We start from the raw sequence: 19,766 nt of genomic DNA, 5'->3' as shown, positions 1-19,766 counted from the left end.
GCCTCAGGGAAATTTAGGCTCCTAATAATCAAAAAAGCTGCTGGTCCACAAGCTGTCAAAAGAGTTACTCATTGCTTTTCATTTGTCCCCATGTCATTGCCCACAAAAAAAATGCCTTCTTTCCACATTGTTTGAAGGTAGCATAGAATGAATCAAGCTTCCCAATTAGTGGTATGATGCCAGAAATGCCTACCCAACACACCGACTGTTGCAAGGGAGTTTCTTCAGGATCATGCTTTTCTCATATTGCCACTGAAATAATACCACAGATGCCAATTTCCTGTCCCCAGTCACCCTTTCACTCTTTATTTACACATGGGGAGTCCTTGTTACTGATCCAGCTTTCTCAGAGCCAGCTCTCAGAGTGGACAGAACCTCTCACACTCTGTTTATATCTGTCAGCCAGGACTCCCTGATTAGACCAGGTTAACAGCACCAATCAGGGGCCTCATATTCTATGAGGTCCACTTGGCTGACTTTGTTACAATCACTACACTCCACCTCAGCACCATTGATACACACAGGGGTGTGTCTTCCCCTATGCCTCCTGAAGTTGATGACCAGCTGCTTTGTTTTACTAACATTGAGGGAGAGTTTATTGTCTTTACACCATGCCACAAATCTGTCAATCTTCTTCCTGTACTCTGTTTTGTTGTTGTTTGAGATCCAACCACACCATGGTGGTGTCATCAGCAAATTTGTAACTGAAGTTAGAGCTGAATTTGGCTACACAGTCATGAGTGTATAGGGAGTATTGTAAGGAGTATAGTTTCTAAGAGCCACTAAATGGGATTATGAGGGGAAACTTGCAGGGATACCAACGTCAATAAGAAGAAATATTGCAGTTATATAAAGAAAAAGCAGGTGGTCAGGAGCAATGTTGGCCCATTAAAGACTGAAAGTGGGAATACGGTCAATGACGATGGGAAATAGCAGACATGTGGAATAATTACTTTGCCTCAGTAATTACAAAAGAAAAGGAAGATAGCTTCCAAGAATTCCTGACTAAATTAAAAGTGGATTGAGGACAGGGATTGAATAAAATTAGTATAAGTAAAATAGCAGTAATGAGGAAATTAATTGAATTCAAGAGTTATAAATCCATGCGACCCAATGGTTTCCATCCAAGGAAGGCAAAGGAAGTAGGAAAATTAATTATAATATTTCAGAGTTCCCTAAATACAGGAGTCATCCCACTGGATTGGAAAATTGCACATGTCGCTCCACTTTTTAAAAGAAGAGCAAAAGAAGAAAACTCGGGATTTATAGATCTGTTAGCCTAACATCTGTGGGGGGAAATTATTGGAGTGAATAATCAAGGATGGGGTAACTGAACACTCTGAAAATTTTCAGTTAATCAGGGAGAGCCAGCATGGATTCATGACATCTCGAACGTGCCTGATAGCCTCACTGCATTTTTTTGAAGAGGTGACAAAGGTAGTGGACAAGGGAATGTCCATGGATGTTGTTTATATGGACTTCAAGAAGACATTTGACAAAGTCCCACATGACTGACTCTTAGTAAAGTAGAAGCATAAAGATTTGAGGGCAAATTATTGACACGGGAAATTTAGTTAAGTGGCAGGCAACAAAAAGTAGGGATAATGGGTAGGTATGCAAATTGGTAGGATGAGACCAGTGGTGTCCCACAAGGATCTGTGTTAGGATCTCAGTTATTCACATAATTTATTAACAACTAAAATAAAAGCATAGAAAGTCATATGTCCAAATTTGCTATTGATACAAAGTTAAGCAGTTGCAGACAGTGTAGATAAAATTACAATAAACACTAGGGAAATGGGCAAAATTACAGCAACTAGAGTTCCTTGTAAACAAATGTGAGGTTATCCATTTGGACCAAAAAGATCAATCAGAGTACTTTCTGGATGATATGGAGTTAAATAGAGTACATACCCAAAGAAACTAGGGGGCTCAGATGAATAGATCTTTAAAATGTCACAAACAGATACAGAAAATAATAAAGAAAGCTAATGGAATGCTGGTCTTTATATTGAGAGAACTGGAGTAAAAAGATGCAGAAGTTGCGCTACACTTGTACAAAACCTGGTCAGACCCTATGTGGAGTACTGTTAACAGATCTCGACACGCAAGGAAGGATATTTTGACCTTGGGGCAGTACAATGTAGGTTTATGAGAATGATACCAGCACTTTAGAGATTAGGTTATGAGGAGAAATTATACAATTAGGCATGTTTTCTGGGGAACTTACTGGATTAAGAAATGAGTTGAATGAAGTCTTCAAATATTAACTGGAAAAGAAAGGGTACATAAAGATAAACTATTTCTATTGGTTGGGGATTCTCGAACGAGGAGGCATAGTCTGAGAATTAAGGGCTGACAATTTAGGAGAAATGTTAGGAAGCACTTCTACATACAAAGGGTGGTAGATGTTTGGAAATTTATTCTACAAATGGCAGTGGATGTCAGACCAGTTGTTAACGTAAAACCTAAAGTAATTCATTTTTTTGATAAGCAAAGGTATTAAGGAATGTGGGCCAAAGGTAAGTATATGAAATTTGGCCAAAGATCAGCCATGATCTCAGCGAAAGGTGAAACAGGCCCAAGGAGTTGAATGGTTTACTCCTGTTCCTATATTCCTACAAATCCAACTATAAGTTACTTAAAAGTGTTTTCCTCAAGCTATTACTATCTGCTCCAATTACTATTTGCATTAATGTTACTCCAGTTACAGAGACATCTTTTGGATATGAAAACCATCCAATGGAAATAGATGTACATCATTTACATATTGTCAAGATGATATTGTAAAATTCCCAAAAGCACACTTCAACCCAAAATGGCTTTCCCGACATTGTGATGAGCAACAGTTGCTCTCATTTTAATGAAGAATTCTGCCATTTCATAAAAGCCAAAGAGCATAAAAACAGGCCTTTTGGCCCACCATGCCTATGCTGACCAACAAACACAATACTACACTAATTCCAATTACCTGCACTTAGTCCATAGCCTGCTGTGCCCCAACATTTGAGGTACTCAGCCTGATTCTTCTTAAATCTTGTGAGATTTCCTGCAACATCCACGGTCTTAGGCAGCATGTTCCATATCTATCAACCTTTGGGCGATTTTCTTTTTAACCAGGTCTCCTCTAAACTACTTGCTCCTCACCTGAAATGTATGCCCTCTGAGCTTAAACACATCTGTCATGGGAAGAAATTCTCATGATCTACTCTGTCTATGCCTCTCGTAATATTATATAACTCAATCAGATCCCTCCTCGGTCTCCTCTGCTCCAAGGAAACAAGTCCATCTTATCCAATCTCTCCTCATAACTGAGACTTTTCATCCCAGGCAACATCATGGTGAACCTTATCTACACTCTCTCTAGTGAAATCACATCCTTCCGTTAGTACTGGGAATTTCACCATCATAATCCTCCCCAAATAATCCCCAGTCAAATGAAAAGGCTGAGATGGCCTTGAAAATTGTCAACGGATTCATGAATAAATAAATCAAAACCATCACTGACATATGCAAAATGTTGTGAGTAAATCACCATACGTTACCTTTAATTTGGTTACTTATTAAGAAATCCCACAGAAAATCAATATTGAAATGTTGAATCAAACTTTCTTGCACATAGCAACCAAAATAAGAGTCCTCAAGTAAGCAAGTTAAGCCTCACAACCCAACTTGGCTAGTAACAGATAAATGGTGGAATCTGGCCAGGATTTCAACCAATGGTGATCTGTCTCTAGAAGTATCTAGTGCTTGATCCTTGTACAGTGTTGTTCTTTGAAGCTCTGCTAAGGATAAAGTTCTAGTGTTTGATTCTTACACAGATTTTCATTCTTCAGGTTATTATTGATGATTTTTAAGTTCTTTTATCCAAATTACTGCAAGTCTACATCTTCCTTTCTTATCAGAAGTAGCTTCTTTGTTCCTTGTTACATTTGACTTTGCTGTCTGTTTGGAGAGAGTGAGGACTGCTGGAGATCAGAGTGGAGAGTGTGGTGCTGGAAAAGCACAGCAGGTCAGGCAGCATCCTAGGAGCAGGAGAATCGATTTTTCGGGCATAAGGCCTTCATAAGAAATCCTTCCTGATGAAGGGCTTATGCCTGAAATGTTTGTTTGGGGACCCGGCTTTCTGTGATCAACCCCTTATATTTTTCTGCAGGGCAGTCAGTTTTTTGTGTCAGTAAAGCATCCAGTTTATCAAGCAGGTGTCAGAGCAGTTTTATCTATGTAATTTCAAGTCCTCCTTTCCAAGATATGGCTAATTGCTTTTAATCCCTGTATTAGTTTGTCCTTGTCTTTAATAGTTTATTCCAGACAATGTTATTGCTGATTCTTTTGAGTGTAACAGTTTATCTTTGTTGATTCATCTGATCCATGAACAGTCATTAAAGTTCTGAAGTCTATAATATCACAAAAGTGGAGCTCCTTGAGTAAGACAAGTAGTAATAAAGTCTTTCCAGAAGGAAAGTAGTCCAATACAAAGATTGATGTCACACTGCACACAAACTACTTTACCAAAAGCAAAAAAGCTACTGAAGCCATATGTAGTCACAAGCATGAGTGACAAAATAAAGGTGCAACAGCAGAAAGCCAACCTTTGTTATGATAAAACCACCAAGCCCAACAGTAGAGTTGAACATTGAAGAGTCTGCCAAGGTACTCTTCAACACTCTCAACAAAAGTGCACCAAAGTAGCAATTTGAGATCTGCACTGAGTAGTTGTCATCCCAGTCACTCACAGTGTAACTGAATGACTAGATATACTCACGCAACCACAGGAACATTTATATAACTGGAGAAGCTATTCCTTCATTATCAGAAGCCAATCAGGAACATGTGAATCTATAATCTGCACTGACTACAGTGTCAACCCCTGAAGTTTACAGCATCACAGAAATAGAAATGAAATAACATTAATTATCATGGCAATAGTCAGCAAGGGAACAACATTCCCCACAAAAGGAATATCACCCTATTGAACAGCCAATGCATATGCATAGCATTAAGAGATGAGTATGACATGTACATAGTATGTACGGAGACTGACTAAAGTAATGATTTATTAATACATGCATAGTTGATAACTTGAATAATAGTGTAAATAGTAATACATAGTAATAAACAAGAATGTTTGACAGAGAAGCAATACTGTACTAATGTGCTTCTGGCATGCTGTACTCACAGGACCCTATCATAAGGCACTCAGTATTGACATCCATCTTATAGCCAATTCAATAAAGACGAAGGATAAATAAGTCTAATGTAGTGTGATCTCATTAGATTATATTGTTCCGCATGGCAAAGTTGTGCAGTGCCTCAATAACAAGGACCATGTCTTCATCATGCATTTAGTTAACATCATTATATTCAACTTGGTGAAAGTCCCTCACCAACTGAGTAACCAACACGTTATATTAAATGTGAGAGTCTGCTGTGCTCTGACCCCCAGAATTAAATAAATCAAAGTTTATTGTATTCCTTAAAGACCATCATTAAGCTTACATAACAGATGACAAAACTATATTCACCAGCTCCCAAAGTACCTTGGAGGTTGCACAAGTAATGGATCATAATTGGCCACCATTTGGCTCTTTAAAAGTTATTACTGATAACTTCAGCATCAATGAGATGCCAATGTTAAATTTGCAAGCATCAATGGCATGGTGCAAATTGCTTTTGACCAGTATTTGAACCATAAGCATGTTCATTTTACATGCATACAAATGGATGATGAAAAGGTTACAAATAATATGCAACTAGAGTTTACCAAAGCCTACGCCATTCATTTGTCCTTTAATTTCCTAGCATCCAGCAAAAATGCTTTCTTCCATCAAAGTGACATCAATTCTGTCCTCCTGGGCATTGCCCAGGTTACATTTCCTTTTTTTTATTCATTCATGTAATGTAAGTGTTGCTAGCTAGGCCAGCATTTATTACCCATCCCTAGTTGCCCTTGTGAAGGTGGTGGTGAGCTGCCTTCATGAGCTGCTACAGTCCATGTGCTGTAGGTCAATCCACAATGCCCTTAGGTAGGGAATTCCAGGATTTTGACCCAGGAATGATGATATATTTCCAAGTCAGAATAGAGAGTGGCTGTGAGGAAAATATGCAAGTGATGTTATTCCCATACATTTGCTGCTCTTGTCCTTCGAAATGGAAGTGGTCATGTGTTTGGAAGGTGCTTTCTAAGGACGTTTGGTGAATTTCTGCAGTGCATCTTGTAGATAGTGTACTCTGTTTCTACTGAACTTTGACGATGGTCGGATTAGATGTGGTGTCAATCAAGCAGGTTGTTTTGTCCTGGATGGTGTAAAGCTTCTTGAGTGTTGTTGGAGCTAACAATCACCCAAGCAAGTGGGGAGTATTCTATCGCACTCTTGACTTCTGCCTTGCAGACTTGGTCAGGTTTTGGGCACACAGGGGGCTATTTATTCGTTACAGTATTCCTAGCTTTTGACCTGCTACTGTACTATTTATATGGAAAATCCAGTTGGCTTTCTCATCAATGGTAACCCCCAGGATGTTGAACGTGAGGGATTCAGTTTTGGCACCGCCATTGAATGTTAATAATAGTGGTTAGATTGCCTCTTATTGGTGATCATTACCTGTGGTTTCACGGTCATCATCAGACTCTTAATTTCAGATTTTTATTGAATTCAAATCCACCATTTCCTGTAGTGGGATTTGAACCCAGAACCTCAGAACATTATCTGAGTTTCTGCATTAATAGTCTTGCAGTAATGCTACTAAAGAATCTAGAGAATTGCAAGCAATGGCAGGGAATGCAGCTCAAGGTGGACGTCACCAGAACTGTGCTGCTCTGTCTGGTCACCAGGTACTCCACACCCCAGAGTCTCCTTTTATGTCTTACTATCCTCATAGCCCATTTCCACCCATTTTCTCTTGTGGAGACTCCCCACATTGAAATTCACCACCATTATCCTCCATGCTCTTGATATATTAGACCTTTATGATGTCCATCCTGATTCTCTACACTCCTATTGGGGGCCATGTTGATGGTCACTGCCATAAGTACTGGCCCTCCATGGTTGTTGTCTATTCCATGGACTGTAGTCAGACAGATCTCCTGATCATGCCAAGGCTTCAGGCTGTCTACAGAATCACAGTATAGGGACACCCTCATGGATAGTGGCCTCTCCACTCTTCAATGGTCTGAGGACTAATCTCCACTCATTTTCTATCATGGCCAATTAGTTTAATTAATGTGCAGCATGTTTGCTGTACAGGCAGATGGCAAATGCTGATGTGTTGGATTGATATCTCAGTATACCATTCATAAAGATGCAATCCCATCCCCACCACACCCCAGACAGAACCTTACTGTCAGGTCAAACAAGCAGCTTGTCTGTGTGTAGGCACAAAAGACCACACCGATATGTCAGTATTGATGTTTTTGATTCTGGTTGAAGTGCCAATGTTCAAACACGCATGGCACTGCATGCCCAGGTAGGATAAGACTTGGATGTTGCAAGCAAGCAAGTAGCTGCGATGTGAGCAAGCACTAAGAGACCAAGCGAGAAGCCCTGAGCTGCAATCTGTTCTCACCCTTGAGATGGGGGTGTGCCTGAATCTGCACTCAAATTATCCTTGCAGAAGCCTTACTCTGCTAATTGCTGGTCATGTTGTAATACAAACCTGTGCTTCTAAAAGCATTCAGCAAATCGGTTGGAGTGGATTGAGACATGATGGCAAATGTCAAATGCCAATGTTTGTGGATGAGGTGTGCCATGGTTAACGCCCTGAGCTGCTGTTTGCAGCTGAGCAACAGGGAGGCTCTTTGCAGCCAGCAGCGAGATGAAGTTGCCAGTTCTGACTTCCACATTGAGAGTTCCTAATATCTAGCTTATTCAGCGTGTTTGGTAAGGTAGAAAGCTCAATATTTATTAGGCGAATTGTGATGTTAATAAGGCATTTGATAAACTGTAATTCACCCTTAACTGGCAGCTTGCCAATGTCTAGCAAGAAACTCGGCTGATTGCTTAACAAATGCATAAAAATGGAGTGAATTGTTCCTGAAACTGAGACAGGCCTTGTGGGCTTCTCATATGATTCTGCCAAAAATGACACCATAGTCCATGGTCATTTATGCTCTTACATTATTCCATACTGTATCTCCCATTATAATTACAGGTTGTATAAACTGTAAAATTTCAAAAAAGATCAGAATATAATTTCATGATTCAATTCGCAAAAAAATTCTACCACATCCAATACACTTTGTAACAAAATGTAACTGAAATTTTCAATAGCAATTCCTGTCATCCTTATTATATATAGAGTACTTTACAGAGCAAACCTTTATCGTCCACCTGGTCCTGCAGGACTCCAGAAGGCAGCAAAATAAAGTTCAAAGATGTTTTTCTCAATGTATTGTGCAGTAGGCTAAATATTTGTGTGGCATATAATTTAAATCTCAAAATATGGATAATATTCCTACAACTCTTTGTAATAAGTTGTAAATAAGTACAAGGTAAAAGTGAAACAATTGTGGTTTCTTCAAACCAGTAGTTTTATTTTCAGTAAAATGGCGATGTTAGACAATTAAAGCAACTAGCTTTTCCTCACAAGCCTAGAAATCGTGGCAGTGTTAGGGTTAAAGTTGGCAACAAATATTCAGTAAATGGACACTAATGTCAGCAGTACAGTACATCCATTACAAAATTGCTATCTTAGCTGTTTTAGTGCACACACTAATATATTCAAGACATCTGCCAGCCTATTAGTCTAATTAAAACTAACAAATTAGGTAGATACGTGTACCACACTGACACATCTTTCATACAAAGCATTAATTTCACCCAAATGGAACAAGCATTACTGGATGCACATTTGACTAAATGCCAGAAATGTCATTTTAAAATGAGGTACTTCTTATTTTGTTTTCATATGCTCGGTTTTGTCATACTAGGGCAGCAATCCAGCTCCATTTCAACTAGCTGAGAGAAGGAATAGAATAGAATGGAAATTTATTGCCACATATACTTTTACATGAAAAATTGTATAAGTCATCCCTTATGGCACAAACATCAAGGACAGAAGTCATACCTAATAATAAAAAAAAGTAAAATTGAGACAAAGTTCATCACAGTTAAGTTGACAGCTCCTGAGCTCAGGGAAAGTCAATATAGGGATGATGGAACATCCTGAATGTGCAGCCGGGACAAGACCGCCATGCCGTGCTGTTGAACAGTAGGCCGGAAGCTTCCAGTGAAGAAATCTGCTATGACGGGCTGAGACCACCACTCCTGGATGAGACCACCTGCCAGGTCACTGGAATACCTGAACACCGAAGATGAAGAAGACTTCCAATCAGGGACAAGTCCTTCATGCAAGGATAAGACTGCTATGTCAGGAGACCACCACACAGGGAGACCACCACTCAAGGAGACCGCCACACAAGGATTCATGATTCGGAAATGCCGGTGTTGGACTGGGGTGGATAAAGTTAAAAATCACACAACACCAGGTTATCATCCAACAGGTTTAATTGGAAGCACACTAGCTTTTGGAGTGACGCTCCTTCATCTGATCACCTGATGAACACAATAACCTGATGAAGGAGCGTTGCTCCGAAAGCTAGTGTGCTTCCAATTAAACCTGTTGGACTATAACCTGGTGTTGTGTGATTTTTAACTTTGCCACACAAGGAGTCTGCCACGGAGGATACTGCCACACAGGGAGACTGTGATACAGGGAGACTGCCACATAGGGCGACTGTGATACAGGGAGACTGCCACTCAAGCAGACTGCCACACAAGGAGATTGCCACACAGGGAGACTGCCACACAGGGAGACTGCGATACAGGGAGACTGCCACACATGGATACCACCACACAAGGAGACTGCCACACAGGGAGACTGCCACACAGGGAGACCACCACACAGGGAGACCACCACACAGGGAGACTGCGATACAGAGAGACCGCCACACAGGGCGACTGTAATACAGAGAGACTGCCATACAAGGAGACTGCCACACATGGAGACTGACTTACAGGTAGAGCGCCACATAAGGAAACTGTCACGATGGGTGAAGACCACCTTTCTCCTCCTTTGGGGGCCTGGGCCTATCTGTTGACATGAAACCTCAGCCTAGCCTGTGAGTCCAGGCTGGAGGAGTCACATTCCTTGCTTGTTGCAATGGTATCCAGCAAAATGTGCCTTTAAGCCCCAATGACATGCTATGTTCTGGGTCTATGCATCAGGTCCAGCTGATCATGATAATGTATCTTATGAGACCAAAGAGTATCATGAACTTGTTGCCTACTCTCTCACACCACAAACAGCATTCAGTCCACTAATGTACCAGAACAACTGCTGGCATATGTGGACTACACAAGTTTCCTTTTCCCAATGTGTGTCCCCAATGTCTGCAACCTGTCCCTTACTATTCAGATGTATACCATATTTACTTTTTGATTTGTTGCCGAACCACTGGATCACCCTCCCAGAGGAGCAAACCATATTACTCCGCCTTCCCCATAACATCTCCTACCTCCATGTAATGTGAACCATCTTCCTTTCTAGTTCCCATCAGACCATAAAAAAGGTAAGACATAAAATTAAGTTTCATTTCTCAACAAGTTACATTTTTTTGCAAAATGTGAACTTAATTACAAAACGTTAAACACAAAATATTGCCAACCTTCTGATTATACCTGCAACAAAATTAATGTAAAATGTTCACAATATTCAATATTCATATATGAATCAAATTGATCATATATTTTATATCATTTAAATCAAACAATATGTTGTAACTACGTAGAAGACCAGGAGAGAGCCAGATTAAGTTCAGAAAAGTTTCATTGTATTACTTACAGTTAATAAGGATTGTTATGGAACCGAGACCATAAGATGTTGGAGCAGAAGTTGCATTCAGTCCCCCCGGGGTCTACACTGCCATTCAACAAAATCATAGCTGATTTCATAAGCCTCAATTCTTTATCTGCTTTATCCCCACAACCTTTGATTTCTTTTCCTGATTATAAATCTGTCTATCTCAGTCTTGAGCATACAGCTGTGAACAACACAGTCACTATTTCCTTCTGAGGTAAAGAATTCTGCAGAGTAACTATTCTCTGAGAGAAAATGATGTTCATGTCTGTCTTAAACATGTGACTCCTTATTCTGAGATTATACTTTCTGGTCCTAGACTTTTCCAGGAGGGGAAGCAACCTCTTTGCATCTAACTTGTCAAGGTCCCAAAGGATTCTTTACAACATGCACTTTAAAGTACACTGCAGTTACTAAAAGAATGTGCCTACATTAAAGTTGGTGGCAAATGTGCAGTAATGGACAGTAATATAAGAATTGTAGCATCCATTACGAAATTGCTCCTAAAGGTTTTAAATACAAGTACATTACAGTAGGGATTGCCACGTGGCTCCACATTTAGTCATGTTGTGGCTGGTCTTCTGGATAAACTCTGGTACCTACCTTGTCAGGTATTCCTCGAATTTCTTAGCGTCTACACATTGATTGGTCTCATTCTTGAATGTATCCTACGACTGGGTATTCGTCTTTGGGAAGTGAATTCCAAACACTCACAACCTTCATGTCAGTCCTAAATAGCTGAAATAGTATTGTGTAATCATTGTATATAAAAGGAAAAAAAATAATATCTGTTTCTCTAAAAGTCCTCATGAGTTTTCCTTTTAAGGCAATCACTTTTATCATCTTTATTTGAGGTGGAATAAGGGATAGCACCAGCGAGACCAGTTCTTTCACAGAGCCGCAGCAATTATGCATTTACACTGAAAATAATGGTAATACAGAGCAGGTCTGTCAGCATCCGTGCAGAGAGAGCAATAGAGTTAATGTTTCAAGTCATGAATCATGCAAATACCAAGGACAGAAACAAAGCAAATACACACGAAAAAGACTGTCACGACAGCCGTAATTATAAAACATGCCATTCAGATCTTGAAGAAGCATCGACGATATGGACCAACCTTCTGCAGCAAGCCCATTATAGACTACCTCCTACCGCACAGCCCACAACTTCACAGGACAACAGTGAGGAATCAGAGATGAGGGATTCGCATCTGTAAGAGTAATGCAACAAGACTCTAGAATGTGTAGGAGTCTAATTTAGCTGCCTTGTTACATTGTAACCAATAACTATTAAGTACACGGCGTATTCTAAATCACATGGCGTGTGATTAATTTTCTCCGCTGCCTGGTGTATAAATGCTGGCAGTTTGCGTTAACCTGGTGCGGTGTTTGAATGCAGTATTTGTCAATCAACTGGTGAAAAGAAGTGTGGTACCACTCTGCGGGGGTTCACTGACAGCTTGCTGACATTCATGGTGGACTTTTTCGGGAAGCTAGCCGGCACATTGTAGTTAACTTCTACTCTAGTTTCCAGATCTAATTGAAATAGACAATAACGCTGCGACCAGAAACACAACTCCGTTTTCAGACTAATAATTTAGATTCCCACCAGATCCTGGAAATCGTTCCACTCAAAAGAAAAGCTGCATCTAACGCCATCAACTGCAAAATAATTACATTTGGATGGAAAAAAATTGCAGCGTTCACACTGACGGAGGTGGGGTCAACTTCGTAATCAGTTTTCGTGCATCAGAGTCGAGCTAACCTCTGTGCTGAAAAGAAATATTGCTGCTACATCATAACTTTGGATATTACGTTGTGAAAGAGTATAGTTGCACTGTTCACTCTTTTGGAATTATGAAGTTGGAAGTTTTACAAGGAATCCCTCATGTAAAGCCGGATGGCAGGTTCCGTGTAGAGGGGGCGGATTAAGGAGGAGCTGGACTTCCTTAAAAGGCTTTCCAGAAGAAACCCCGAGAACAGTCGTTTCAAGCAGGAGCTTCAATTTCACAACATCTTCAACTATAAACAAATCACAAGATCGTTTTTACTGACTTGATGGAGGCACTCGGCATGGAAGATGAAAATAATCAGATGCAGGAAACCTACGGAGAGGTAAGAGAAGCACTTCTTTTTTCAACGCATTCCCGACAGTTGCAGCAGACAAAACCAACACAGTTATTAAACCGTGATAATGAACTGAAATAAAAGTTTACGGAGAAAAACTTAGTCTGTTAGCTCAGAATTGAATACTTTCCCCACTGTTAATCTACAATTTAGAGATAAATAAAATGCAAAGCAATGAGTAACATATGATGGAATACATATTTTTTGATCAACAGCATTGAAATGGTCACAATATTCGCCGAGCTGTCTTTTTTTAAACAAACTGTAGTTCCTTGTTTAAAACGTGCATACAATTGTGTAGAAAATGAATTTACTATTGTTCATGAATTAATTATTCAGCTATTGAGTCACCTTGCGCATCGCTTTTTATAGATGGTTGATGTGGAAGATAAAAGAGCGTTGGTTTGCGACGACAGCACAACAGAAGGAGAGAAAAGCAACCTTTCATCAGCCAGCTTCAATGTAATAAACTCTATCATAGGCTCCGGGATCATTGGTAAACACGCGTGTTATTTATTTTAGTTCTACATTCATGAAAATTCATTCATCCAAGTAACCGAGTTTCGCTTTGCCAGGAGTCAATCATCGGCACTAGGAGTTTAATGCTCAGCAAACAATGCCTCGCAAATTCCAAAATCAATAATTTATACCATGCCGTTATTTTAAAAGTCCAAATGCTTTGAAATGGGCTTTGAGGTTTCAATGGATTAATGCGAAGAGACAAGATGGGGAGTCATGTGATCATCTAAGCAACAGATTTTAAAATCCCATGGCGTACAAGGAACATTGTATGCCATGGGATTTTTGCCCTTGTTTCAAGTCATGAAACATGCAAATGCCAAGGACAGAAACAAAGCAAATACACACGAAAAGACTGCCCTTGATTAAACAATGAAGTAATGATGATGTAGATGAAAGGCAGAATAAATTTGTTAGCTAAATTAAAATCGCAAGGGAAAATTAATTACTCAGTAAGAATAGTGAGAAATGGCAATTTTAGCTAAATAGTAGAATTTCAGTCAAAATAGCTTAGAAACTGAGTTGTGACTGATGTGTATCATTCTTGATTTATCTTTAAATTGGAGCTCCAGCAGGATGAGTGAGTTCATTTCCAAGCGTTTTTTTAAACTGCTTTTTAAAATATTTTGACAAGCAGCTGAGAATCCCTGGCTTTAATAATGGAGGCAGACTTTGGAGAAGCAAGGAGGCTGTATTAGATCAGAATACTGGCTAGGCCTCACTTGCGGAAAGGTGTTTAATTTTGGGCACCATACCTTAGGACGAAAGTACCCAAGATGCAAGTGGAAGCTTGTTTTTCTAACACAAATATAATTTGGAATGAAGTGCTGAAAAGAACAAATGCAATTGTAAAATTTAAGCAAAAACTGAGTTAATACTTGAAAGGAAAGAATTTACAAGCTTCCAGTGAGAAAGCGGTGGTATGGAAGTTCATTGGAAAGTTCTACCAAAGTGCAGGAATGGGAATGATGGGTAATATGGTATGCAATACCATTTTAAGCTATCACAGATTATGTCCATTAGAAATGTTTTAAAATCTATCCAAATATTGGCTTTTCCCTGTAACCATGCAAATCTTATTTTATCAAGTATATGTCCAATTTCCTTCAGAAATGTACTTCAAAATTAGTAAGTATCAAAATGAATACTGTTCTTAAAGCAATCCTTGGGGAAAACCATTATGTCCTTCTATCCATTTTTGGTGGAAAGCTAAATATATGATCAATTTGATAGGTTATGTTTATCTTCCAATTTCTGTTATTGTTCAGATTACTGTTGAGAGAATGTTTCACCAATTCATAAGTGTTTAAATCTCAGGGGTATGTGGGAATTTGGATTTAAGGACAAAATCAGATCAGCATCATCATCAGATCTGATAAAAGAACTCAGAATATTATTAAGTAGGAAGTTCCAGGATTTTAACCCAACAACAGGAAAGAATGCTGATACTTGGCCAAGTCAAGATGGTGAATGTTTTGGAGGTAATGCTCTTCACATGCACCTGCTACTTTCGTTCTTGTAGTGAAATTTGTGATTTCATATGACCTGCCATAGTGCATTGTATAGGCAGGGTATGCTGTAACTGTGATGTACTCAAATAGAGGGAAAATACTTGAATTCCTGCATGGGATGTCAGTTAGACAGAGTGTTTTGATCTGTATGGCATCAAGTTGCTTGAGTATTATTGCAACTACAGTTATTCAGGCAAGTAAAAATAACACTCACCAGTCTAAGTGTTATGCTCACCTGCCAGTAAGTTTGAAAACTGTGGCCACTGCTCCTGATTGGTTCTGTTGGACATTTTAAAAAAAAATTGCTCATGAGATGTAGAAATTGCTAGCTTGGCCAGTATTTATTTTTAATCCCTAATCACCAATGAGGTGGTGGTTAGTTGCTTTGAGTACCTGCTGTTATGTGCTGTAGCTTTATTCAGTGCAGCAGGATTTGACCCAGCTGATTAGCTGGCTGCATTCTAAGGTGGAACTGCTTCCTAGATAAGAGTGGACAAATTTTAAAATATGAATTACCTACAATTAATTGCCCCCATCTTTAACTGCTAGGGACAGCATCAGGATTATAGGCAGGCTCCTCACCTCCCGTGAATTTTAGCAAGGGGTGTTATGGATTACGATGCCCTGCAAAATTCAGTTTACAATTTTTGTATTGTAGGCAGTAGAGAGGCTTTAGAATGGCAGGAAGCAATTACACAATGTCCCATTTTTATTTGCTGTCATTGTAATGTTATTTAAGTAGCTGAATTTATTGAATTAATTTGTTAAATTATTTTTTTTTCTCTCAGTCACTTCCTCTGGCATCTACTCATGTTGAAAATTGACCAGGTATGATCTGGTCTCAAACAGCAGGGCATGTCCAATTTGGCCATTTACTGTCCCATCAATTTATTTATTGAATTTATTGAATTTCATTGATACCCAAAATGTTTATGGAGGCAATTCAATGGTGGTGATGCCATTAAATATCAAGGGTGTTTGTTGGCTCTGTCTCTTTTTGGTGATGATTGTTGTCTAGCTGTTGTATGGAATTAACTTTTCAGCTTGAGTCTGTATAGGTCAGGTTTTGTTGTGTGGGTATGGACTGCTTCAATACATGAAGAATTTTGAATGGAAGTCATCAGTAAACAGCATTATTCCTGCTCCATATCGCAGAGATGATCATTGATGAAACAGTAGATAATTATTGTGCTTAAGCCACAGTCTTGAGGAAATCCTGCAGTGTGTCTTGGGTCAGGGATATTTGGGTGTAGATTAGAGTGGTGCTGGAAAAGCACAGCAGGTCAGGCAGCATTCGAGGAGCAGGAAAAGTGATGTTTCGGGCAAAAGCCCTTCATCGAGAATGAAGGGCTTTTGCACAGGGATATTTGGTATTCAGTAACAATACTCGCCTTCCTTTGTACCTGGTACAAATCTAGAAAGTGGTACATTTTTGCATTGACTCACAATTAGTTTATGACAGCTACTGGTGTCACATTCATTTACTTGTTAGTTTGATGTTAATGACAGTCCTGCATATCTTACCCCTGGTATTCAGTTCTTGTGTTAAAATTTGGACCAAAGCATATTAAGTTTTGGTGTTGTGTGATGTTTGTAGAACCAAGACTGTGTATTAATACCAAAAAAGAGAAAATGCTGGAAAATCTCAGCAAATCTGGCAGCATCTGTAAGGTGAGAAAAGAGCTGACGTTTCGAGTCTAACTGACCCTTTGTGTATTAAAAACTAGACTGTTGGCAAAAATAAAGTCATCATAGTCCTAGAGGACCATAGTGCTGCTCTTTTATTTGAGAGGTTATTGGGAAATGCACTTAATTGCATTGCTGATGACTCCTCCCATTATATAGTTGGGAATAAATGGGTTGATGGGATATTAAATGGCCAAGTTGGATGTGTCCTGTTGTTTGTGACCAGATTTTATCTTGTCAATTTTCAACATGAGTAGATCCCAGAGAAAGTAACTGAGAAAGAAAGATAATTAATTTAATTATTCAAGTTGAAAATGAGTGAGAATGCTTGAATTTTGCCTTTAGGTTAATATGCTGAGTTGCACCATCATTGAGGATGTGGATATTCACAAAGCCGTCTTCTCCTGTGAGTTGCTTAATTGTTCAACTCTATTCACCACTGAATGTGACAAACTTGCAGAGCTTTGATTGGATCACTTACCTATAGCATTGCAGAGCTCAGCCTTTAGCATTTTGTTTCCCAGATTATAGATTATTCTTGAGCACTTTGTTTCAGTACTTCTTATTTCGCTAAAATCAAATTATTCAGGAAATTTTGATGTTTGAAGTTGAATATGGTCAGTCAAGGGTTAATTTCTACTCTGTGAACAAGAAGACCAATAGAATCAAACAGGTCATTAAAAGCTAATGGAAAATGATAACAGATTACAATGAAAAATGGTTCTGCTCAGAAGCCACCTGCCTCACAAACATATTCAGGATATTAGTTATTAGTCATTTGGTATTGAGTTGTCAATTCACTGCAGTATTTATGCAGAGTGTATATTGGTGTGTTATTGTTTTTGCTAATCCTAATCAAAACATGATTAATATTATACATTCGAGTTGGATTTTGTTCATCCCTACAATTGTCTGAGGCCCCTTATCTTTGGAAATTTCCCTCTCTTCTGCATTCATATTGGTTAAGTAATCTGTGAAGACTTACTATACATTACATACTTGCATGAACTTGCCTCAAAACATAAGCACATTCTAAATTGAGACCAGGTGTCATGAACTTCAATGCATTTACAATTTGTGGGTGGCACAGTGGTTAGCACTGCTGCCTCACAGCGCCAGAAACCCGGGTTCAATTCTTGCCTCATGCAACTCTCTATGTGAAGTTTGCACATTCTCCCCGTGTCTGTGTGGGTTTCCTCCGGGTGCTCCGGTTTCCTCCCACAATCAGGTTAGGTGAATTGGCCATGCTAAATTGCCCGTAGTGTTAGGTGAAGGGGTAAATGTAGGAGAATGGGTCTGCGTGGGTTACGCTTCAGCGAATCGGTGTGGACTTGTTGGGCCGAAGGGCCTGTTTCCATACTGTAAGTAATCTAATTTATCAAGATATGTAATTTGCACATAATTTGCAATGTTTGCCTATCCTCCGTTTCACCCAGCCTTTTATTTTTCTTAATGTTACATTGGCATGAATACAGTGATAATTTAGCGTCATAGAATCATAGAGATGTACAGCACAGAAACAGACCCTTCAGTCCAATTTGTTCATGCCAACCAGATATCGTATCCTGATTTAATCCAGATGTAAGCACTTGCACTTCTGTAACTTGTTAAAACAACAACTGCTTTATATATTTCCTTTAAGTACCCCATGGGATATGTAGCTGATTAGGTGAGAAGGGATATTGACGAGGATTATGTGGTCTGGTCTGTCAGATTGCAGGTAAATTAGAAAGGAAGAGCAGAAATGGTGCACTGTGGTCAAATGAAATACGGTGGCTTTTATGACATTGAATACAGTTTTTTTTGTCGTGTTGGGTAAGAAACCTGACTACAGACATTCAAATAGTGTTGTGGGAAAGGTGGGCACAGATTTATGATATATGTTCAAAGACTTTGGGTCAGAAAAGGAGATTGAATATATGTTAAGGTTAGGTTTTTAGGACGAAGTGTGTGATGGTCATTGATATAAAAGTGATGGGGACTGTGCCTCAGGACAAGCAACCATTTATAGTATGAGTTTGCATGGATTCCAGCAAGAGATGTTGGGTGCTCAGCAGTTTAGTGTAAATAGGCGAAGAACAAGTAATGGATCTTATGAACAAGGCACACTGGTTCATAAGAGAGAAACTAGAGAATAATGCATGTTCTGACTAGGATGGGGGAAATATTGAAATAAATTTGGTTTGGCGGCCAAGAGCAAGGACTGAATGTATGCTAGAAGCTACTAAACAGATCATCTTAAGCTTCATGAGAAGACTTGTATGAGCACTCCGCATTTGTTGGAAGTGAGGGTGGAGGAAGAAAGCACATGGATTTTCAGAGATAGCCAGAGAAAAGAAGCTAAGGATTACTGTTTTTATACTGGGCAATATAATAATAATGGGACATGATGGGAGGCACTTGGGGATAGGGGTACTGATGATGTCACTAGACTAGTAATTTCTGCTTCATTCCCACCATGGCAGATGGTGAAACGAGAATTCAATAACTAAATCTGGAAATAAAAGCTAGACTTATGGTTATCATTGCTGTAAAAACCCATCTGGCTCACTAATGCTTTTTAGAGAAGGAAATCTGCTGGCCCATGTATGACTCAGGCCCCACAGATAAACTCCTTGAAATGGCTTAGCAATCCACTCAATTGTTTCAAACCACTTTGAAATCAAAAGAAATGAAGGAATATGAATGCATCACTTGACATAGGCAGTGGAAACTACATCAGCAAACCCAGTCTTGACAAGTCAGTAAAGTTCTCCTTGAGTAAGTGTCAAAATTGGGACAGCTTTCCCACAGACTAGTCAAGCATCAGCCTACCATAGTCATACTCATGGAATCACACAGCAATGTCACAGAGACCACCATCACCACTGGCCGAAAAGATCCAGCAGAACTGGAAGCACAGTTGTCTTTGACATCTTCAATTTTGATTCTGGACCCCATGATATCTCATGGCATCAGGTTGACCATGGACAAGGAAATCCCCTGCTGATTATCACCTACCCCGCACCACCCTTGGTGGATAAAACATTACTCCTTCATTTTGAACACTAATTGGAAGAACCATTTAGG

At 39.4% G+C, this 19,766-nt stretch overlaps 1 protein-coding gene across 1 annotated transcript in view; it reads left to right on the top strand.

Moving 5' to 3' along the window:
* The first annotated feature begins 11,986 nt into the window (after positions 1 to 11,986).
* Positions 11,987 to 19,766, top strand: part of slc38a11 (solute carrier family 38 member 11) — an 85,835-nt gene continuing 78,055 nt past the window's right edge. Inside the window, exons 1-2 of the mRNA XM_043694501.1 lie at positions 11,987 to 12,969; positions 13,354 to 13,477. Of these exons, the coding sequence (XP_043550436.1) occupies positions 12,913 to 12,969; positions 13,354 to 13,477 (181 nt within the window). The 5' untranslated portion in view covers positions 11,987 to 12,912. The remainder of the gene's footprint in view (positions 12,970 to 13,353; positions 13,478 to 19,766) is intronic.

The sequence above is a fragment of the Chiloscyllium plagiosum genome, chromosome 7 (genome assembly GCF_004010195.1).
Source record: "Chiloscyllium plagiosum isolate BGI_BamShark_2017 chromosome 7, ASM401019v2, whole genome shotgun sequence".
Taxonomy (NCBI): Eukaryota; Metazoa; Chordata; class Chondrichthyes; order Orectolobiformes; family Hemiscylliidae; genus Chiloscyllium; species Chiloscyllium plagiosum.
Note: the sequence above shows the minus strand (reverse complement) of the source record. Positions and strands in the feature narration are given on the sequence as shown.